At 36.6% G+C, this 24,574-nt stretch overlaps 1 protein-coding gene across 8 annotated transcripts in view; it reads left to right on the plus strand.

Moving 5' to 3' along the window:
• Nucleotides 1-24,574, plus strand: part of INSC (INSC spindle orientation adaptor protein) — a 139,741-nt gene that overhangs the window by 57,875 nt on the left and 57,292 nt on the right. For all 8 annotated transcript variants that reach the window (XM_084521884.1, XM_084521882.1, XM_084521886.1 and 5 more), the window contains 4 exons: nt 15,291-15,636; nt 16,115-16,167; nt 17,680-17,803; nt 20,354-20,467. In XM_084521884.1, the coding sequence (XP_084378010.1) occupies nt 15,291-15,636; nt 16,115-16,167; nt 17,680-17,803; nt 20,354-20,467 (637 nt within the window). The remainder of the gene's footprint in view (nt 1-15,290; nt 15,637-16,114; nt 16,168-17,679; nt 17,804-20,353; nt 20,468-24,574) is intronic.

The raw sequence follows: 24,574 nt of genomic DNA on the forward strand, positions 1-24,574 counted from the left end.
TCAGATGCCTGGAGGGTCAAGGTAATGGGAAAAGGTGGGTATGGAAAAGAAAAGGAAATGTAAGCCCGCTACTTTTACTGTCAGTACACATCTGGCAAAATACAGACAGAAGATACTTATTGCTGTTTTTGCTGACTCAATCATAGGAGTAAGGGGTTGCAGCACGTAACATTGATTTTTCTTTTAACTACTTTTACATAGACAATAGAATGTAATTTAAAGGTTGGGAAGTGATAGCAAGCTATTACTGTTCAGCGTGCAGCTTCTATTACGCTTTTACTAATTCCTGTTTCTTTTGACTGGCCTTAAATAAGTTCATTGACACTTGATTTCTGTTGTCCACTAGAACCAAGTTTTCTGTACATTTTGTACATAGCAATTTTGAGAAGCAGGACAGCAAGGGCCCCTGCTTGTATTGTTTCTTTTTTTTTTTTTCTTCTTAACGCCTGTTTTATTGGTAACAGGACACAGATACCTGTCAGTGGCTTTTGAAGGGCACATCTATTTAAATGATTAATTATTGGAAAACTTCCAAGAGAAATGTCATATCTTTTACAAAATGGGAATTGCATAATTAGTTCTTCTCTTGTGATTAGAGGATGAAGGTTCAGTTTCTTGCTTTTTATGGATAATTTTTCATTATAGCCCAGTGTAATAATGAGTTTAGTTATATGAAACTTTTGTAGGAAGGGGATGCTGGAGAGAGAAACTGCATATCTCCAGGTTAGACATGCGCACTTCTGATCCTGTTTCAGATGGTTTAAAACTTAGGATATGGAACTGAGGGTATTGAGTCCTTCTGGAAACAGGTGGCAGAGGGAAAACTGGAATCTGAATTTCATAGACTTTTCCTTGCAGTTAGTGATGTGCAGAGTTAACTCTGAATTTCCATCCTGATTTGTCTCAGTTAGAAAAGCACCCCCTACTTGACAGCTTTGAGAAACCACTTAGCAGGTGCTTTGAAATTTTTATGAAGTGATAGTCCTTTAATAAAACTAAATTGATATATTCTTTTTCTCTGGAAATCAGTAAAACATAGGTATTACACAGAAAATTCTAAATGTAAATCTATTTGCATTTGCTTCTTTATACAGTGAAGTCTGTTAGCTTATTTTCTGGTTGTATGCTGGCAGCACTGAAGGATTGTTAATCAGACACTTGACAAATACACAGAACTTTTTTCCCCTCCTCTGAAGACTTTACTCTCATAGTAGGAACAGAGAAAGGGAAAGTAAAAGAATTTTCAATGAATAAGACATTTTTTATCAGACACTGTTTTCCCATTTGAGGAAATTCTGTTACCACAGTAATTTACATGAAAAAAAAATTTAGTCAAGACTGGTGACTACAGGAAACTTTGTATTATGGAGTATTTCCTTGCTTCTGCTTCTGATACATTTCCACATCCAATTTCCTTGCTCCCCTATGAGGTACCATAAAGCATTATAGTAGGACAACAACGTAGTTCCACTTATCCTTTAATTGTTTTTAATGCAGAATGCTGTACTCACATAAAATACTAATTTATTTATATTTGGTGTGAGAGGATAATTTGCTGAATCTGGGATAGATTACTGCAAAACAATAACAGCAATCCCATGTTCAAGTTCACTTTTTTTTTTTTTTTTTTTCCCCAGTTAGCCCTTTTCCATGTTCCTTTTGTGGCTAATAAGAGTTCATTAATACTAAATAAATAATTAAGAAGGGATAATTGACTTTTATGCAATAATATCAGAACCATGTTTTTTTTTCCCCCCTCTGGAAAACATCATTGTTCTGTTTTTAATGCACTCCAGAATGTGGAGCCTCTGCATACCCTTATGAATCATGGAGAGCTCATTTGTGCCTGAGTTTCACTGTCAGTGACCCAAAGCCTGCTCTCTCTAAATGAAGAGGAATAAATAGATATTCTGCTTCATCCTACTCACTAAGAAAGGGAGAAAAAGATCTTTTTTCTGTTTTCTTTGTAATCTTTTGTAATATTCTCTCCCTCCCTGTAAAAGCCACCTGTCTCTGTCCTCCATGGTACATAATTCTTTTCACCTGCTCCCTTCTGAAAATGGAGATTGACACCTGTGCAGTGGTGCTCTTGTCAGCGAGATTTGCTCCCTCGCTTACTCCTCTTCTACATCTGAGATTACCAGAGCTGCTGGGAAAAGCAGTAAGGTGAAAAGTCCTCACTAATGATTTACTTTCAAGGAATGAGCAATCTGCAAGACTCCTTACCAGCTCATCTTTACTTTCACCAGGGTACCAGGCTGTGGTTGTTTCCTCACTTCATTCAGCATTTTGAAGAACCCTTTGGAACCCCTGTCTTTTTCAGGTTTTGGAATCTGATTGCTTTGGATTTTAGATTTTAATGAGTCTGTACTAGCTCAGGCATTCTTCACTCTTCAGCTGCTGTCCTTCATTCAAAAGCCACTTTCTGGTGGTAAAAATAACTGTTCGTTTCCTTTTTCCTGTCGCCTTTTAGCCTTCAGAACTCCTCTCAGGTTTGAGAAGAGCTTAGATTTTGCTTACCTCTCTTATGCATGTTATGGTAGCACCTGGAAGCTCCAGCCAAGATCAGAATCCAGTGCACAGCATTCAGTGCTAAAGCAAGGACATGTTACTTCAGAGGCTAAGCAAAAGAGACAGTCTGGCTGAAAAAAAAAAAAACATCCTTGGTAGAAAGTGACAGTAGTGGTCAGAATATCATTAGAAGCAGAGTGGAGCCCAGCTTTTGTAATTGCTTTTGCAATTTCTACTCAAACAGTTTATTCACTAGATTGCTCCACTCCTCGAAGTAAATTTATTGTGGTTGGAGGGTGACATAAGCTTTAACTAAATCACAAAATATAACTCTGGCTGTGTACAGCAAATGGAGTACAAATATCTCCTACATTTGCTTGGCTCAAGAGTCTGGCAACAGGGCAGTGAATGTGTAAGCAGAAAAAATGAAGTATTAGTATCAGCAGAATGAGGGAAAGGAAAGAAATCAGAATTTTGAAGCACATTCAAAAGGCAAGAGTAAAATGGGGTCTCTTCAGATTAGATCACAACCTAAAACATAATCTGTAGTTTGGGAGGGAGGTAGCATGCACAGAAGAGGAGTGTGCCATGCACACGTACAGTTATTGGTGTTTTATTCCAGGCTGGAGCATAAGGCTGGTCCAGGTAGGGACAATAGCACAGAAGGTCTAGCTTTGGTAAACAGTCTTTTAAGAGGTGATTTAGAGGTGATTTAATCCAGTGTATAATGCTAGTTACACTTTTTTTTTTTTTTCAGTAAGACTTTTGTTCAGAAAAGCAATTTAATGTATTTGAATAATACCTAAATTCAATAAGCACAAATTAAAAAAGAAGAAAGTAAGAAATGCTTCCTTCATGTTGTTAATAAGGAGTAGATACTAAATGCAGAATAAAAAAAGTACTCCAGATGAACAAAAACTAAATTTTCAGTGCAGACAGGAACACTAATGATCTAGCTTTGACTGTTAAATGTGTAGGAAGAAAATTGAAATACCTGAGAGAAGCAAAACACAACTCAATCCCCATGAGGCAGGAGATGACTATTTAAGGTGCTGAACTACTAGCTAGCAAAGTTTTGTTGTGCCTCCAAGTAGAAATTGGGAAAACAGTCTTGTGTCTAGGGAGCCAGGAAGGGTAGAGCAAGAGGCTGCTGGAATGGAAAAGAGAAGAAATTCAGGGGAAAAAATGCTAGCAGAGATTACCTAAAGATTTGGGATTAATAGGGAAATGGGATGCCAGAACATGAACCTGCCAAAGATAGAATGTACGGAATAACCTTTTATTATCTCATACGGTAATCTTATTTTCTGTTTTCCCTTTTAACCAAGGCAATTCATTGGAGATTATGTACATGACAATTTACTTGTAAATACAGCAAGCAGTAGCTATTAGGCAAAAGGTGAAATGGGAAGGAGTAACTGTAAGGTTATTTCTGAGAGGAGAGAAGTAGACTTCAAATATTGGTCTTCATACCTGTTTTTATTTGTTTCATTTCACAAGTGACACAATTTGCTGTAGCTTAAATTTTGGAGTATTGCTAGCACAGATCATCAGCCTTTTGTCTGGAAAAAGATGATCTTGAGGCCAGAGATAATAGAAAAAGGACGTGTAGTTGAGGGACTCAATAAGAAAGTCTGCAACAATTTGTAACTTATTCAATGGAGAGCTTAAAAAACAAAAAACAAACAAACAAACAAAAAAAAAAACAAACAAAAAACAAACATATGCTAGTTGATAATAAGATGCCTGTGACAGCATTTGCCAGTAAGATGTAGTGAGTAGGGCAGCAAGATCAGTCCTGGGCTGTGTGAAGAGAGATTTGTGTTTGAGATAGGGGTGTATTAATGCCACTGTGCAAGTTACTATGAGACTTCATTTGATGTCAGGAATGATATCAAGTCTTGTAGTAAAAAAAATAATTTTGCAGCAGCTATAGACCTACCAGGGAGTCTGGAGAAAGGGGAGCGCAAATAGACAAAAAGAACCTAAGAATCTTGCTTTTTCAACTCTTGCAAAACAAGCTGAGAAGGATTTTTTTTTTTTTTTTTTCTTTTCTAGAAATGCATTGGGAGATAAATTCTTAAAATGAAAGATGAAACCAAATGGGCATTAAATGACTATTAAGAAATTCAGATCAGAAGCAAGAAATTTCTAACCATTAGAGCAGTGAGATTCTAGTATAACCATTTAATAGAACATTTTTGAGCTCACGATAAACTATTGAGTTGATTTTTTTTTTTAAACCATTTAGGGACAAATTACCAGCCAAGTGGCTATGATGACCTAAGATCTAAATTTCAAATCCTCGGTTTCTACAGAAATGTATAAGCATGAATATTAGATTTGATCAGAAAACAAACAAATAAATAAATATTATTAAGCATAAATATTGGATTTGATTAGAAACTGCTTTCTTTGACTGAGACTGCTTAAAGAATTTTTGTCATCTCTGTCCAGTATTTATGAAACTGTTGCTAGTTTTCATCTTTTTAGTTTGTCTGTTGAAGGGTTAATGTTCTAATATGACTCCTGGATACCTGGTGTTGGCTTTGCTTTTTTTCTTACTCCTTTTATTACAGTTTTAGTAGGAGCTGCTGTGCAATAGATGTGACTGAGTGTCCCCAAATTTCTGCAGTCTCCTGAGTGATACTGATCTCATAACTCCCTGTAAAATGGTTGTTGCTTCCTTCATTAAGTAATCCAGGCTTTATTTAATCAGTAGGGTTAGGACCTTAAGTGAGTAAATAGCAAAAGGTGAAAAGCTAATGGTACTGCTCATAATGCATGTCATAACTCCTTTGAAAAAAGCACAGTGAGTGGTACTGTTTGTTATTAAACTACAAATTAAGGCAGACTTGAAAAAAATAAATGTTCAGTTGTTCAGTGAGGCACCGACTCTACTTTCCTGAACTCTCATGTTAGTCTCCAAATTAGTCCTTGCTTGTGATTGAGCATTCCCATGGTCTGTGGCCCTAAATTATTTCCAGTGTTGTTTCTCTCCCCCTCTTTTATTTCTATTTCTCCATCCCTGCTAGGTGTTTACAATGACTCCTCTCTGAGCATATTGTTCTTAAAAAGCTGTGAAGAACACTGACCTCTGTGATTACAAGCGTAGCTTGAGCATCAGGAAGCAGTGAACTAGGATGAACTCACTGAGCATTTCTCTCCTGCTGGTGGCCTTGTTGACATTTCTCTCCTGTCGCACAGTGCAGGAACACCCCCTGAGCTATTTGTGGCAGTTAGAACTTTTTACTCAGACAGCAAGTAGTCTGAGTACAATAACAATGTGAATGCACTTGGAGGACAACATCCCTTTGAGATTACCAACACAGTTCAGTCACACAATCACACTTGGTGTTGTGAACACCTGCAGAAATGTTTTAGGTAGAGCTGCCTTGTGATATTCCATCAGGCTATGCTCTTCGGCATATATTGGGCTAAATACAATACAAAGTCATGGATTTAGGCATTTTAGACAAAGTTAAGACCTCTCAGCTCAGGTACTTCCCCCTCCCCCTGAAAAACTATAACTCTGTTTTTGCAAGACCCAGGCTGTCATTTGAGAACAGAAGTGGTAGGATCTTGCTGCTTCAGCACTGCTTTTGTCTGAACAGTGGAGAATAGTTTCTTGTTTCATGACCTCACCTCAGATGGAGGGAAGGGCTACTTCATCCAGCCCTTCAGAGAACAATTTGCCTGGGCAAGGAAGGGAATCCCCTTTCTCAGGGTAGAACAAATGATCAGGTAGCAAGCTGAACAAAAGAACTAATATCTTGCACAAATCTTGGTTAGCTGGTTGTTTTACTAATTTATTTATAAAGCCTGTCTCACACTGATATTCTGTGAATATTAAAAACCATTGGGAGCTGATCCAAGAATAGCATCACAAATGCAATAATTTTCATTTCAAATAGTCATGTTATGCAAATATAAATTGAACAGATGTATCGACTTAGTTGGTGATCGTGACAATATTTGTATAGTGTTTGTCCAGCTTTTGCCTGCAAGCTGTATCCTTATAGCGTCGTTAAGCTGCTGAAAGCATGTTTTATTTAACATTTCCTTCCATTCTGTCAGGAAATCCTACCCTCATTAATTGCTGTCTTTATATTCTGCAAACTCAGTGGCTTAAGTGCTTGTTGAGACAGCTTCTGTTTTAACAATGCGATGTACCAGTCACAATGTGAAAATCCCTCAAACCAGGCTGAATTTGTCCTTTTGCTTTCTGACTATCCATTCAGTTGATGGAGGCTGGAAAAGACCTGGCCCTACCTAAGCTGTAGGAAGTGAAGAAAAGTGAAGATTTTCTTCTGTGTGAAGAAAATTAACATTTGATAAGTTTAACCTAGATTTTACATAACCTAATTAGCAAGCTGAATTAGTCTGTGATTTTATATCATGTCTTCCATATGTTCTATAGTGTGCCAGTAATTCTGGGATAGTATAAAATTTCCAGACATTTTTAGGGGGACAACTTACAGTGAGGATTTCTCAGAAAGGCATAAAGATCTGAGAGGAACATTCGTGCAGCACTTAACACTGAATGATTTATGTGGCCTTTTAATTAGGTGCGATGAAGCCATACACCATGCCTAATATATTAAAAGTATTTATAGTATTTTCACTTTCCTTATAGACATTTCTTCCATATTTGTGGATGCACAAGATTTCACAGAACACAGCAGTCTGACCACAGTTGTTTAGTTCTAAGTTTCACAGACTGGTCTGCATTTAATTTCCCTGCAGAAATTGGATGGATGCCTATCAAGGCACAAGCTTTTTGTGGTTTTACCATGTTTTCACTATAGTAGCGCTGACTTCAAGGAGGCTGGTGGTTTCAGTAACTCCATCCCAGAGCACAGATGCTAAACTGAATTTGGTTGCATTGAAGTTTCAGTAAATGACAAGGGGACCATTGCTGGTTTCAGGTCAGGTGAAAAAGATTATGGGCATCAGTTATTAAAACAAACAAACAACAACAACAACAAAACAGAAGTGTTGTTGTGTCCTTGGTCAACAAAACAGTTAATTTTTTATCATTATTGTGATAAATTTGTATTTTATTTGTGATCTTTGAGTAATTCTGGTTTTGTTAGCAATATAATCCTGCTCATTGGCATCCTGCTTCCTGAACCTCCTAGTGGTAATGCCTCCATTAAATTCTGCTGCACTTCTTTGTGGTTTAAACCTACTTCTAAATTAAACAGAGGTGGAAGGGTGAGCAATGCACACTGAGTTCTGTTTTCTAGAATACAGTTCAGGGTGTTTGGCTGACTACAACACTTAAACTCTTTTGTTTTGAGTAATGTTTTGAGGGTTATAGTTTGCATTATCAGTTAGAGACTTCATTTGGGGAAATTCTTAGACTTCCATAACTGTAATGGTTGACTAATTGTTGAGGCTAATTAAAATATGACTAATATAACCTATTAACTTTTTTTTTTTTTTTTTTTTTTTTTTTTTTTTTTAAGACTAGGGATGACCTTGCTTTTTTTCTGTTTTCTGAGGGTTTAAATAATGCATACTAAAACCAACTTTTGTCCTAGTGAAGTTGGGTTGCTGATGTTTTACTAGAAAAAGTCAAATCAAGGGCAATCATTTGGCTAATTCTTTAGCTTGCCACATCAATTACAATGTCAAATATTCATAGGTATGATCTGCAAAGCAAGAGTTTTCACTTAAAAATCAGGAACCTGACTATAAGCTGCCCCAAAGCTATTCGATATTACTTAATTTAGCTCTCTAGCTATATGAAATTTTGCTAAAATCAGTGCAAATATATCATGGGTCTACAAGGCTCTTTTATGCAATTAATAGCATAAAGCAACTTGAGGATAAATAAGAGCCTTCTCTAAGGCTCTTCATTAAATCCTTCCACTGATAGTTGAGTTCTGCTGTCCATTATATTAATGTAGACACTGGCCCTGGGTATATTGGGTACCTATGAATAATTTTGAACAGATGAATTAGAAAAAAATTAGAGGTGAATTATGTTCAAGGAGGGGGCTAAATCCATTCAAGAAGTTGTTTGTTGCCAATTAATTACCTACTGCTAATTAGAATAATAAATTTGAGCACAGTTGTAAGACTTGGCATTGATTCGCTGTAGGCTTATCTGGAAGCTGTAGTAAATGCTATCATTAGGATTGGTAATAAATCTGTCATAACAGGTAAAAATGGATAAAAAGACTAAGAAGCCTCAAAAAAACATAATTCCACACAGCAGAAGACTTTCCTCTTTATAAATATAACAGACATGGGAATTATTCACGTGGATTGATCAGTTTAGGCTTCCACATAGTTATAAAACATGAGACTTCAGTACTTACTGAAATTCAGCATTAAAATGGAGGCATAACTCTTTTTCATTATAACATTTGCAATTTAAAAAAGAGTATGTTCTGCCAGTAGAAAGTCCCAAGCTGGAAATTTTACACAAGTGATCTAGTTATTATTTCTTCACTCTTGTATTCATGTAGCACCGGCATAACATAGGGAGTGTTGCCACCTATAAGGTTGCTTGGCCTATCCTAGAGATCCTGTGATTCATTAGTTAATGAACTACTTGCTAGATAAAAGAAGATGGAAAAAGAAGTGTAGGTAACAAAACTCTGAATATAACACGTCTTAAAAATGTAAGATGAATTTTTTTCAGTAAGCCTTTCTCCAGGATGTCTGCACTGTGTAGAAGTGCAGAATATCTGCTGTTGTACTTCTACATAGTGTAGAAGTGTCTGTATGAAACAAGGTCTGAGTGTCTGTTGAAGCAACATCTTTTAACGTGCTGTTCTAAGATTATTTCAGCCTGTGATGCCAAATGGTTTTGTCAAAATAATACAATTTAAAAAAGGCTTTATTTGGCAGGGACACTAGAATTCAGAGTATTCAAATTGGTAGGTACTCAAATTCAGTTGAATGGTCTTGGAAACTTCATCAACTGTTTTACAACCTCAATTAAAATAGAATGACTTTATGAAATGCTGGAGACTCTTTTGACTTTTTATTTTGCACTGAATTATTTTTACTGCTATTTTTACATGAAATGCTGCTCCTTTAATGTAGACTCTAGATAAATTGCTTTTTTGTCAATATGCCATGGCATACTGAATCCAGAAATTCAAACTGGTGGGGAATCATCCATAAACATGAAGGTCTCTGTCAGGTAACCAGCTACTGGTGCTTAATAAAACCGAACTGGACAAAATCACACCAGTGAGGTCCCTATGCTTGAACCAATATTGTTCAACTTATTTGTTAACTACCTGGAAAACAGTAGTAGTTGTATTTTGCATTGTCGTGGTTCTGCTTGAGTGGGCAGCCGAGCTCCACCACAGCCACTCTCTCACTCCTCCTCCTCAAAGAGGAATGGGGAGAAAATATGTGAAAAGGGCTCAAGGGTTGAGATAAGGACGAGAAAATCATGCAATAATTATTGTAACGGGCAAAACAGACTCAGCATAAGAAGATAGTAAGATTTATTGCTCATTACTAAGAAGCTAGAGCAGTGAGAAACAAAGGAAAGAAACCAAAAGCACCTTCCCCCCCATCCACCCTCTTCCATCTCCTCCCCCCTGAGCAGCACAGGGGAATGGGGGTTATGGTCAGTCTACAGCGCTTCTTCTCTGCCGCTCCTTCTCGGTCACTCCCGTCCTCTGTGCTGTGGGGTCCCACCCACGGGATGCAGTCCTTGATGAACTGAGCCGGCTTGGGCTTCCCACAGGCAGCAGCTCTTCCAGAACTGCTCCAGATATGGGTCTGTACCACGGGGTCCATCCCTCAGGAGAAAACTGCTCCAACCTGGCTCCCCTACGGGCAGCAGCTCCTGCCAGGTCACCTGCTCCTGCGTGGGCTCCTCTCCACAGGCTACAGGTCCGGCCCGGCATCTACTCTGGCAGGGGTCTTCCACAGGCGGCAGCCTCCATCGGTGTAGGGCCACCTGCTCCACCGTGGTACTCCATGGGCTGCAGGGGGCCATCCTGCTTCACCATGGTCCTCACCACAGGCCGCAGGGGACTTCTGTTCCGGCGCCTGGAGCACCTCTCCCCCTCCTTCTACACTGGCCTTGGCACCTGCAAGGCTGTTCCTCACTCCCTTCACTCTCCCAGCTGCTGTGTGTGGCGCAGCGTTTTTTTCCCCTGTCTTAAATATGCTCTCACAGAGGCGCAAAACAACATTGCTTATTGGCTCAGCTCTGGAAAACAATGGGGCCCTTCCCAAACATGGGGCAGCTTCTAGATCTTTCTCACAGAAACCACCCCTATGGCCCCCTGCTACCAAAACCTTGCCACGTAAACCCACTACATGCATCAACACCACTTCAGCTGATGCAAAATCATTCAGGTTAATTCAAAATAACTGCAACTACAAAATCACTAAAGTGTCTGTCAATATTGAGTCACTAAAACATAAAATGCCTCATCAAATTAAATGTTAATGAACATAGTGCATGCTAAGAGAAGGGAACTCAAAAACCACCTCTTTCATCATACAGACAGAAGAACTAACTTTTCCAATAGTGGAAAAAAAAAAAAAAAAAAAAAAGATTCTAAATGAAAAGTAGTAGTTTTTCTGGAAGATAAAAAATGAAACAGCTCTCTTGAAACACGTAAAAGAGAAATGTAATTTTGGGAATTCTTGGAAAACAAGAATTCACAGAAAATGTGATTCATATGTATAAATCTGATGTACCTGAATTTTGGATATCATGTGCTGTTCTTGCCATCGCATCTTGTAAGGTCATAGGATAGCTAGCAATGCTTTTAGAAAATATGGGAAAGGGTAAACAGCTGATCAGATGTGCGAAGTCACTTCTGTATGGTGACAGACTAGATAAACTGAATTTTTCCAGCTTGAAAATGAGAACTCAGGAGATACGGTAGGGCAAACGAAATAATGAAGTACACACAGAAAATGAATGCGGAGCTGTCTTTCAGTATTTCTTTGCTTACAAGAACTAAAGAGCCTGTGTTAATATCCCTAGGCAGTTTAAAACAATAAGAAACGCTTTTTCACACAAAACATAATCAAACACTGTGAGACGCTGCCCCTAGATGCTGTGAAGGCCAAAAGTTTAACTGAGTTCAAAAAGAGATTAATGGCTACTTTTGTTTCACGAATTGTGAAAACATCCTGCTCAGACATGTATTTTGGCTTAGGAAGTTCCTGAACCACTAATTGCCAGAAGATGGGAAGGAGGGGTTGCTCAGCTCCTGCCATGCCTCTTGTAATCTTTCCTTATGCATCTGCTAATGGCTGTGTTGGGAGCAGGATAATGGGCTAGACAGATTTTTGGTCCGACCCATTATGGCTGTTTTTATTTTTTAGGCATAATATTTTTTTCAGTAATGGGAGACGAGATAGAAACTTACTACTTGTTTTCAGCTATCAGTAAATGCAGTTTGGAATATGATTTTTGAAAGGTAATTAGGAATGATCACACATTTTGCTTTCCTTATTTTAATATATAAAAGATAATCTGCAAATTCATGTACTGAATGTTCAGGAAGATTCCTTTTGAATAAGTGGAGATGTGAGTAAAAGTAAATCATTTATATATTTCATTTGAATAAACATAATATAAATATATTTAAAGAATAACATGTCAGAAAAGTTGACATAGTGAGAAAGGAAAGTTTTCTGTGGTTCTTTTGTCTGAAAAAAAAAAAAAAAAGGCAAAAAATATTTTTTTTCCCTACCAGGTTAGTTTAAAAAATACTAAATTTCACGTGATAAAATATCATAAATTTCCCTACTGTATTACTGACAATTACTTTAGTAGGAAAAGAGGCAAGCAACAAGAGTTTTTTTCTAAATCTTTTTTTTTTGTACAGTTTATAATCCTTTTTTTTTTTTTTTTTTTTTTTCTTGTTGGAGTAAAGGTTTCCTTTTGAGATTAAAGAAAACATGAGCTATATTTTATGATATTCTAGATTCTATGCTTCTATTTCTTGTTTTATCTGACTAACCTATTTGAGCTTTTTTTGCCATGTAAACATAACGTAGGAGTTTCTGTGCTCGCTAAACAGATTTAATCAATTATCATAATGTACTTTACAAATGAAAAACACATTACTCTGTCAAGTGAGTTTATCCTGTACTGCGTGCAAAGAGTGCATGCCAATATAAATTATGGTTTCAAAGTTCTAAAGTTTTTTTATCTATTAGGAAACCTTACTTCACATTCAAAAAGGCAATAGGGAGACTATGCACAGCAAGAAAAAAGTGAGCCACAATTGAACATAAAATGCAATTACACAATGTTCAAAACTGAGTAAATAAACACCTTAAATAGCAGTAGTTTGGAAAGTTTAAAATTTAAAGTAGATTCATCATATGTGGTGAAAGGCGGATTGGATCAATGCAACTGATCTCTTGTATCTTGTTTGTTGTTGATTTATTTTAAATTATACTTGAGGTGAGACTCCATATGCATATAATAAATTTTGATAATTTGTGCAGTATTACCTTATTGGTATGGAAGGGGATTTCTTGAATTCATCTGGTGTTCCGCACAGTAGTTGAAAAGGCCTTCTGCATAGTCTTCCGTAGTTTGGCTAGTGCAGTTGTTGATTTTGCCCTAACAGTAGGGCTTTATGTACCTTTGTAACAGCACACAGCATTAGTGCTGTGGGGCTGAGTGCAATAAGTCCCTGTCCAGACTAAAAGAATGGAGGCTATAATACAAACTTTCTTTTTGTTCTTTCTGATGTAGCATCTTGGAAAAACTCCAGCACATGTCAGAAGGTAGACAGTACTCCACCACAATGCCAGGTTTAGCTGTATGATATCAACAGAAATTTGGACAAAATAATTGAGCCCAGTCTCTTCTGCTTGCACTTAAGTTCTTCTTCTTTACTGTTCATCTTCACTTCTTTGGAATCCTTTATTAGTAATCCATCTTTCACTTGAGGAAGAGATAATAAAAATTTCAAGGATTTCATATTGAGAAGGGCCATCAGAAAATTAAAGCTAAATATGCAGCCGATGAAAATTGATATTTTTTTATTTGTTGTAGCTCAGAAGTCTGAAATTCTCCATTAGTAAAGTGCTCCTTTTGTGATTTTTTTTTTTTTGTATACTAACGTTACATCCACTAGTCATGATTGTTTATTAATTCTGTAGATACTATTTTAGATGTACAAAATCAATTTCCTATACCATAGAGACTTGCAGTGATTATCAAACTCTTGGCCTCCTGCTATGCTTTTATGGGTGAGTGATATAGTATTGAGAAGGTATATTTTGGGCCCACTGGGGGACAGATATTGATGAAATCAGTCTTTCCTGTTGCAAGATCAAAAAAGTTAGCATGGCCTGTGATATTGTCATGGTATCATTCATTTATCCTGATTCCAGTGATCAACATATAGAGCATCTTTTAAGCTTTTGGTTGAAGATGAGGAAAATTCAAGAAATTTGAAAATAAATTACATTTTTTTTTTCTTAAAAACTCATCTTTTTCCCTTAGCTTTATACAATGGTGTATTTATTCAGTTTTTATATATCTACTATTTATATTAGAAATGCATTAAATGTGCATTTTCCATGTTTACACATATATATTAACTACAAGGTTAATATATACTCTCTTTTGAGGATTGGGAAGGGGAAAACAAACTGAAATAATCTGGGCCTACTGTTAAACCTGGAAAAAAAAAAAAAAAGACTGATTTCTGGACAAGGAGAGTGTTCTGTCCTAGGTTTGAAAGCAAGGGTCAGGTGGAATGCCTTGGCAGAGGTGATGCTCTTTCTTTGGGGAGCTTTCTTCCACAAAAGGAAGTGGAGTTCCAGCCTTAGGTGTGGTAGGTGAGAGTCAAAATACACAGCTGCACAAGTGCAGGCTCCCAGGCCTTCTTCAAAAGGCAGTGAGGGACCAGCCAGGCCTTTGACAGAGAAGGCAAATTGCCAGGGAGGCAAAGGGATCAGAGTGCTTGCATTGAGTCTCTGGGGAATTTGGGAACAGTCACAAAGACAAGCTCAGCACTACCGCTGCCTAGGGTACCACACTTTGCTAATTGCATCCCTGCCAGAGGGTGCAAGTGCACAAAATGCAGGCTCGTTGCCTTGTGTCAGGGTATACCTGAGTTCTTTCAGCCTCATTGTTTCACAGCATGTTTGCTTTAGTGCAAAAATGTGCTTTGGTACTTAAATGTGCACATTGTATAGACAGCAGTGAGAAGCGCAGGGAAAGATAAAGGACTGGTTGGGAAGTAGAGTTCAACTGAGGTTTAAGGGATTATGTTATGGCAGAAACCAATATTGCTGACAGCATCGTTAGCTCTCTTGGTTTGGCTGTGTCAGAGTGGATGTAAAGGGCTTTGAAAAGATGCTGCAAGGTAAAACTTGCCTGTTCAGTGAGAAAGTAACAGGTGAAATGTCTAGAAAATGTTAACAGTCCCATAAGTAGTAAGCAAACACGCTCAGAACATTGCTACTTCGTTGTATCAAACTTTGAATTTACAAGAAACTGTAGAACTGTTTTCTCCCCAAACTACAATCTAAACTTCTGCTTAGTCATCTCTATTCTCTGATCATTTTTCTCTAATAATTTTGTAGCATGGTGTGTGATGTAAAGGTGATCAGAAACACAAAGTTTTTCTTTGGAATAGAATGCAAAGCATGGTTCTGTGTTATACTACAAGCAAATTGTTTGCTCAATCTGTTGCTTTTTGTCAGTCAAATGCAACCTGATAGTTAGATGTACTAGTATTTTATTGCTGATCATTACTCTAAGGATCACTTTGTTTCACCTTATTCTTCCTTCTTTCTTTACTATCTAGCATGCATTTAATTCAGGTGGACTCCGTTCAGCGATGGATGGAAGATTTGAAGCTGATGACAGATTGTGAATGCATGTGTATTCTCCAGTCCAAACCAATCAGCATTGAGAAGGATGAACAAAATGAACTCATCCTTTCCTCACAGTATAGCACATGCAATAACTTACAGCTGCTGTTAAAAAGAGCTTGGATCATAAGCACAGAGTTGACCAGGATTGCTCAAAAACTAGAGAAGAACAGATGGCAAAGAGTCCACAGCATGACAGTAAGAGTCAATTGTCATGTACGTTCCATGATAAATGAGTACAACACATTTACGAGAAGTTCTTCAGAAGAAATGCACCAGGTAGTAATGCCTTACTTGTCTTCTGTCTTATTTTTTTTTAATTGTAATAACTGCAACTTTCTTTAAACAATTGGTAAGAAATTCTTACACGCAACACCTCTTGCTGAAGATGTTTAAATTTCTTTTGTCTATGGAAGCATTTTTGACTCATTATGGATCTATTTTGTCATAGGCCTGATTCTGAGTGTTGATAATATTGACAAATTTTGCTGAAGAAAATTTAGTTTTCAGTGACCACCAGACTGAAATAATTAAATGCCCCATCAGTGAGTTCCTTTGCATTTAAGATTTAGAAAATGATACATTTTAACCTTCATTTTTATCTCTACTTGTTTTATTCAGAAAAGTAGGAAAATTGTGTTCATCTGAAATAATACAGTTTCGAAGGGTTTTTACCTAATTATCATGAACAAGCATTATTTATTTTTAAAAAGCAAATATGTATCATTACTTAAAATAACATTTTCTCTCTCTGCAGTTGGAAAAACTTTTAATAGACAAGTGTTCAGAATTTACAGCATTTACAGAAAGGTAATTTATTTTTTTTTTTTTGTTTGAAATATTCATTTTGCTTTTTTATTATTACGTAGAATAATAATGGGAAGTACAAATCCAGCAAAATCTTCAAACATTTGAACTGCAATTCTGAAAGAGTTTGAGTGTTAGCCCCCAGTGTGTGAAGTGAACTGCTTTTATCTAAAATGTATCCTAATGAAAGATGGAATCTGCTGTTGTACTAGGAGCATGGCATAAATATAACACTGTGAGAGAGGATTTTTCAGAGCTTTTAGGCATTAAGGGAGAAAGTCTGTTTATATCAATGGCAAAACTCCCATTGAGTTCTGTGGAACCAAGATTTCAGCTTCCGTGAAAAATTTAGTGTGAGATTATCATACAAAATGTACCTCTGTGTGAATACCCACATTAGTAAATCAAACCCACAAAATCACAAAAATATGCATTCCTTTAAGTTGCATTTATTGGTTTACTTAGCTCCATGCATGCTGGAATTCTGACACTAAAAAATGAAAGACACCATCTAATTATAAGCAAGGAATATTTATTTATTTATTTTTCTCAAACTCACACAGCTCAAACTTTGCTCTTATATTCTACACATACATTTAATGAGATCCCCAGTCCTGTAGTGTCTGTCTCCATTAACCCCTTCCCTCCTTTTCTGTTTGAAAATGTTAATATAGGTAGGTGAAAGACAGGCAACCTATAGAAGGGAACATACTGTGTAGATGGAAACACTGATCAACCAGTCCGTATCTTCCATTAGTGGCCTGCCGAGGTGTAATATGTTTTGACAATTTAAAGTAATGTATTTGTGTGTGGAAACACTAGTTAATTAATTTGAATTGTGTAATGTTTTCCATCTTTATCGTGTTTCTTCAGTTGGCAAGTATCATTGGTTACAGGATAGTTACACCAACTCTGTAAACTTGCTGTGTGTCATCTTTGTTCATAGAAGGCTTAACTTATGAATTTGTTCTTTAAATTTAAATTATCTCTAGTCATTATTCTGGACATGCATTCGTTTTGTGCCCTTATCCTGCTTTCATTATACTAGGACAAAAAAAAATAAAATTAAAAAAAAATAAATATATATATATAACGCACTTTTATCATCAGGAAATATGGATATGCACAGCTGCAGCTGAAATGAAAGCATTCTAGAGTGACTGTAACAAAAAGCATCAGTGGAAAACAGCAGAGTTACACTAGTATAAACACAGCATCTGCAGCAAAATTTGGCGTGCAGTCTGTGTCAGTCATTACTGTCCAACACTAACCTTTGGTGTTATTCTTACCATGTGCAGACAAAGCTTTGATATTCTGGTGTGATGCTAATGGCAAAAAGATGGTGTACTCATGTGAACAACTGAATCCTTGTTACATCCATGTTTTTAATGTGCTGTTACAACACAGAGAGCTCACCTGTGACAATCAGCTTAAAACAATTGCTTTGTTTGTAATTGTTTGTAAAACAATTGGATCTCATTTTCCTTCATTTCTTCCCTTTCCCATTCTTTTTAGGTGTATACAAACTGAGGATGAACAGATGCTGAGGTCCATGAAATCCTGTGTTAATGAAACGCTCACTACTGTTGCTCAGTATTTTGGCCAGTTGATAGAGCTGGTTTTAACACATGAGGCACAGGTTAGTCTACAGAGTTTAAAAAAAAAAAAAAAAAAAAAAGTATTATCAAATTGTTGAACCTCGAGGGAGAACATTGATAATTACAGCTCTGTTTTCAGCAAACTTCTGATTGGTAATTCAGTTATCTTGTAAAGAGATTTAGGTGCATGTTCACCTGATTTGTATTCCAAACAAAATGATCTTGTGGCTCACTATGTTAATTATCATTCCTGATAGGTGTCTCTCAGTGCAAGGGAGAAAACCTCTGGACAATGCATACTTTATTAGACCTTTGGACCCATTTTTCTTTTCCCTCCCTGCAGATGCTGCTTTTCTTTAGAAACCACACACACACATGCACGCACACACACAAAGTCTATCCTGCTCTTGACAGTTCTTACTAAAAGTTAAAATGTCTAGAAGATGTTCATATACATATTATTACACCAGACATTTTAACCATATCTTAGACTCTAGGAAGTAGTGTTAAAATACAATATATGACTATCAGCTTTCTTGTTGCACCAAAACAGAAAATAAGCTCTTACATGTATGTGGTAGAAAAAAAAAATCCAACTCATAACTATCCACTAGTTTTTGAATAATTCCTTCATCCATAGTGTGAGGACCAATGAGAGCAAAGTCTGTGTGTGTATGTATGTATAACCTTCCAGAAGCATTGCAGGCATGATGTGTACATTTAGTGGTGATTACATGTAGATAAACACACTGAGTAATTAAGCTGAAGTTACAGATGCTCTAAATTTTTTCCATTAGAGCATTCTTGAGGTAATAACCTGTAAGTCTAACCAATCTGTCTTGACTTAAACTAGTTTCTTGAGATCTTATTAGCTATCCCCTTGTACCAGCTTCCTCATTTCCAACAACAACCAAGAAAACCCAACTAATTATGCTCAAATCATGTGTATATGTCTTAGAGGTGATGTTATGTTGAAACTTTGAGCAGGAAAAAAAAAAAAAAAAAAAAAAAGCTCGTTAAAAAGGAAATAGTTAAACAGTATTTATTACTGTGCTGAAGCAAAATCACTATATGGTATTGTTTAAATTCTAATGTACCTTGATGCTTTAGGATTGCAGAAAAATGTGTGTCTCTTTCAGAAACATCCCCTATAGTTTTAAAAGATCACTGCTAGGAATTGAAAGTCTCCAGAATATATTTGCAGAATTATAGTCAAGCTAGCAAGCTATGTGCTAATGCACTTTGGTTAGGATTTATGAGAACTACATGAAATGCGTCATATGAATTTAAGTGCATAAATAACTGCATATTGCAAATTCGGTTGTTTTGATGCTTATTCCCTTTAATCTGAAGAGGAGATGTAGACTGTGAATAGTTCTGGTTGAATACTTTGACGCTTACTGACACGTTAAATCCTGATCCCTAATCCCTATATATTTTAAGAGAGCAGGGTTCTGCACCATCCAATCTATATTCCTATTGTTGATGACTTGGGAGAGAGGTCATCTATAAAAACAAAACAAAACATAACAAGAGCAGTTTTCTGAACCACCTAGTCATACTCACTTCTGCTATACAACCACATTGTCTGTGGATAGTTGACCACACTGGAGCAAACTCTTTAGGTGAGAGGCTAGGACTATTTACTCAAGAGCTTTATGTTCCAATCAGTGTGTTGGGATTTATTCATGAAAATGATTCATATAATAATGTGAACTGGTAAGTTATGTCTTTTAAAGAAGAATTTTCCTAAAGGGAGATGTGAAGTGTGGAAGAACACAGTGTCTGAAAAGGAAGATTACTGAGATTTATATCAATAATAGTGTAAAATCTGGGATATTTCTTTGCATTTATTTCAAAGTTGTGTTAAATATGTAAATGATTATCTTCCTCCTTCTAACAATTCTTCTTCTAATGATTATGTGCTTTCAAAGAATAAAATTAAGCTGTGTTCTACCAGCAGCTGTGTTTATCTGTGCAGTTGCAAGGGCACACACACAAAAGCAAGATAACTATTTACAAAGATAAAATATTTAACCTATTTCATATATTTGTGAAATAAACGATTGCTCTCTGAGTATTCCTGTTATTGATCAGTGACACTCTTCCGTTTTAACTAAGACTACTGATGATCATAGAGCCTTAGTAAGTTGTGTTAGAAAGAGTAAGGCAATATTGCTAATAAATAATGTGAAAATCCTCTATCACATTGTGATACATCTTCTGCACTGAGACAGTTAGTTGCCTTCACAAGTTTTTAGTTCAATTCCAGGCCAAATCTAATAATAATTTACTGAACTGCAGAGTTCTTTATTAAAAGGTTTCAAACAAATACCTGTTTTCTTACTCTGATCATATTTATTTTGAAATATTACTATTCTTGTTTACATCTATTTAAATGTGATAGCAAATATGTTAAAATATGATTGATCTGACTCCTGCCCATGTTTTTCTTTGCTTTTGGTTTATCCGGGTGAGAAGGAAAATGGTATGGATTAAATGGACTAGACTTTCTGGTCCATCTCATCTTAAATATAATACTCACGTTTTTCATTGGAAGTAACTGTGTTTTACTGTCTTATATCACACAGAACCTACTGAGGCAAATAGATTTGTCGGATAGTGTGTACATCACTGAGTCGGCGATTAATAATTTATTCAGCCTTACCCAGGAAGGTGCTCACCTTTGCCGCATCATAGCTAAGGTAAGGGGAATGTATGGATTAATTTGGAGTAAAAAATAGTAATACAAGTGGATTATTTTACTTAACATACTAGTGGTGGTGAGTTTTGAAATGTACAGGACAAGATGAAATTCTGTATTTCAGGAGACTGATAAAATCTAGGTTAAAGAACAACAAAACTTAAATCTGAGAAACTTTATTATTATTATTATTATTATTATTATTATTGTTTTATAAATAAATTGAACACGTAAAAGACAGAAGATAGCAGGCAAGAAGTCTGTCAGTTGATGGTTCTTGATGTAGGTATTTCGCAGCATCTATCTGGATCTTTTCTTGTTTCAATTTATGTCCATACTTGTTTTCCTCCCTCCAGGTACTGCTATAGAAGGCCTGGCTATGCAATCTTGATAATCTCCTCTGAGGCACTGGAAAGCTGCTGTTTTGTTTTTTTTTTCTTGCCTCTCTCTCTCCTCTCTTGAGGTGTATGCAGTCTTGCAGCTCAGGTGGCATCATTCACTTAGTCACCAAAAAACAAGCAAAATGGAAGTTTCAAGTGCCCAACTAATGCTGATAATTCTGAATATTACAGAAGAGGGATTTAGACTAAAGTTGTGTGGGCAAGCAAAGGAACAGGAACCTTTTAAGTCTTTCTGACATGTCTTTCTTAAGTCTTTTTACACAGGGCTGTCACGGCAGTGTAGGTTACTTCTGGCAGCATGTGCTCTTACTCATTCAACGGTTGATGCTTGCTGTGGGTATAAACCCATCACTCTACCAAGATCAATGATACTGTCGATCCCTGTAGAGTACCTTTGAGGACACTTGGATCTTGAAAAAGTGAGAAAGGCAAGGTATTTTATGAGGTTGAGGATAGGGTTATCCAATTCCTAGTATGTACGTATAGAAGGAAACATTTTCCCCAAGCTTCTGCTTGTGGAGTGTTATGCCAACCCCTTGTCCTGCTTGGAGATGAGGATTAATAGCACCAGCTAATTCTTTTTTTTTTTTTTTTCTGCTCTGTCTACAGATGGACATTTGCACCATAAAAACACTACTCTGTTCTTAAGGCTCTGAATGAGGTAGACTCATGTAGTGGATGATGCAAGAGCATGAGAGGTTTATTTTTTTCTGAATTGGTATTTGAGCTCCACTCAGTGGTACCCAAAAACAATTTTAAAATGTTGAGTATTGAGGAAGTACAGAACTTACAAATTGGAGAAAATTGATTGTCTTCTTTTTGTCATTATGATAATTCTATAGACAGTTCAATTTATCAGAAATGAAGTCTGACCTTCCATAAATCACTAAATTAATTTATTACTATCATTACATGGATATGTCACAGGATGCACTAAATTGTTTCCAAGTGAGGAAATGCATCTCCTTATGCAAAGAACCTTAAGTGGTGTTTGGTTGCCAAACTATAGTGGTGATTGTGTCACCTATCCTGTGCATCTGTTTGCTCTTTGCACTGAAATACAATTGTCTGGACTCACCATCATCCTTCGCCTTCTGTATGACATTGGTTACCTGCATCTGTGAGCAAGGTGGCAGAAGAACAATAACAGACCAAAATTTTGCATTTGATCACTTGGATTAGGTAGTTATGACAGTGAAAGTGCAGGGTGATGTATAAAATTAAGAAACAAAACAAACAGCCTGATGCTGTGCCTACCTATTAAGAGGATGGGAATGGATTCAATATTTGCAAAGATCTCAAGACCTCCCATACATACAGAAGTTTCCTAAAGAGCTATTGTTGTAAAAAATAACAAAACAAAGACAGAAGCTGAATGTTTGTATAGTGAAAGCAAAACTCAACAGAGCTATTCAAGCAAACTTGAAATCTTACTCTCCGTGACAATCTGTGATCTTGTTGATTGTTGTATTAGTGTGTTCTTCTGTGCCTTAAGCCATAAATTATGCTTCTATAGTACATCAAAATCTTGGACATGAAACCAAGAACCATGTTAATTTTGAAAAGCTACTTGGAACTGGTTTCTTGCTTTACATCTTGGTAAGGTTTTCAATCGTCTCTCTCCTTCCTTTCCTTCCCCCTGCTAACACTGTTACCAAAATTTAAAATGTCTCTGCTTTTTAAAACATCCTCTGCTGAAAAGCCACCTATAGTTTTACTGTACCTGGAGGCATCCTTTGACTCACTGGAAACTGTTTTGGGCTTTGCAGTCAAAGTTAAAATATAGATGTTAATTATTTTTTTCAGCATGTAACAAATCTACTGTGGAAGAGTCATGTTGTCTCACACTGTCAAGCCAGCTAGTTGTTCTCTGTGTGAAGTTAAAAGGCTAAGATGGTTTCTAACATAAATGAGTAGTAGCAAGGACAACATAAGAAATGAAGGAAGAAAGAAGAAACGTAAATAATAACGTTAATAAAAATCCTTGAATTCTGAGCTAAAAGAAAAATCAATGATGTGATGTGAGTTTTAAACAATGTCATGTGCATCTGTTGTCTATGATGGTGGCAGCATAATGGAAACTCCATCAGTTTAGATATTTTAAATGCAAAAAGAGAAAACGAAGAGAGGAAGAGCCAGTGCAACATTTGTAGCAACTACCAGTCACAAAAAAACTGTTTTAATCAAGCTTCTGCCTGTGGATCAGTTTCCTACATTTGGAAGCAAATGTTCCTAAAAATCCTTCTCTCATGTCTCCTGACATACAAGCATAAAACGATGTGACTAACTTGGATCATTGTTTAGGGCTGCATCCATTGCAGGGGTGTATTCATAAAATCTTTATAGCATTATGTCTGTGAGACTTGATCCCAGAATCTCTCATTTTAAAACTTGCAAATTATTGTCTTGGTTAAAATTCTTACCTTCATGTTACGAGATCATAAGATCTTAAAATAAAATAAAATAAATCACATACTGGCTTGGATTGAAAGGGATCTTAAAGGCCATCCAGTTCCAACCCCCTGCCATGGGCAGGGACACCTCCCACCAGACCAGGTTGCTCAAAGCCCCATCCAGCCTGGCCTTGAGCACTTCCAGGGATGGGGCATGCACAGCTTCCATGGGCAAATTTTGCATGTACTTAAGCACCTGTAGAAAACATTAGCATTGTTTGAAGTAGACTGGTTTTAAATTGATTAATCTTCATGACAGCCAGAAGAATCCTTAAAAATGAGAGTTTCAGAGTTGAAATAAAAGGCGGGGCATAGTAATACAGAAAAAAAAAAAAAGTATTCATAAATCTATTTCACTGATCGATTAGTGTAATCCTAATTTTATTGGACTAGATAGTATATTAATAGTCTCTAATGAGAGATAGGCAAAAATGCAGATAGTATTTATTTGCAGTAAAACAAATATACCATAGCTGTTTATCACACCTTTCTTTGGAGTAGCTGAGCCTAAATGTTTGAGGTTTATAGGGGTGTGCAGCAAATCATTTATATATCAGTTCTATTTCTAGCAAGTATATATTAAGAAAATTTCTTTAGAGCTAGTAACAAATGTTGTCCTCCATCCCAAGGAAAGGCTTGATGGGAATTTGCTGTATTTTGAGTCATGTAAGGCTGGACCTGCAAAACACTACTCCTTAGAGCTGGATGCCTTTTTTCTTTATTCACTCAACCCGTGCACAGTGTGACTTTTTATACTCATGACCTCCCTCACATACTTGCAATTGTATTTCAGGTGATTTTGTTATCTACTGCTAGTCCTTCTGAACTGCATCTCAGGAATGTCTCCAGGAAATTGAATTCCTACTAATCCAATATAGGAGAGAAATAGGTCATCAAACATTAAAGCAAGTTGTCCTGTCATTGAAAAAAGTATGCGAAGCCTGTTCTGAATGAAACTTGCATTACCACAAGAGCAACGTTTAATGTGTTACTTTGGCAATTCCAGTTCTTAACCAAAAGTTTGCAAAGGATAAATAAAAGCACACTTAGATATATTGGGAGCTTTTGGAAAGGTGTACTGCAAGTTAAGCTCCAAAGCAAGCAAAACTCAGTGCTGTTAGGTTTCTTTGGATGGAACTGTTTACCCATTTGACCAACTTATATTTATTCCTATCAGATGGAGTAGTTCTGTCATCCTTGCAAAAGGCACAGGTGACAAACTTAGATAAAGGTGAATAATTTCTGGAGGATGCT

Source organism: Aythya ferina, assembly GCF_964211825.1.
Source record: "Aythya ferina genome assembly, chromosome: 5".
Classification (NCBI taxonomy): domain Eukaryota; kingdom Metazoa; phylum Chordata; class Aves; order Anseriformes; family Anatidae; genus Aythya; species Aythya ferina.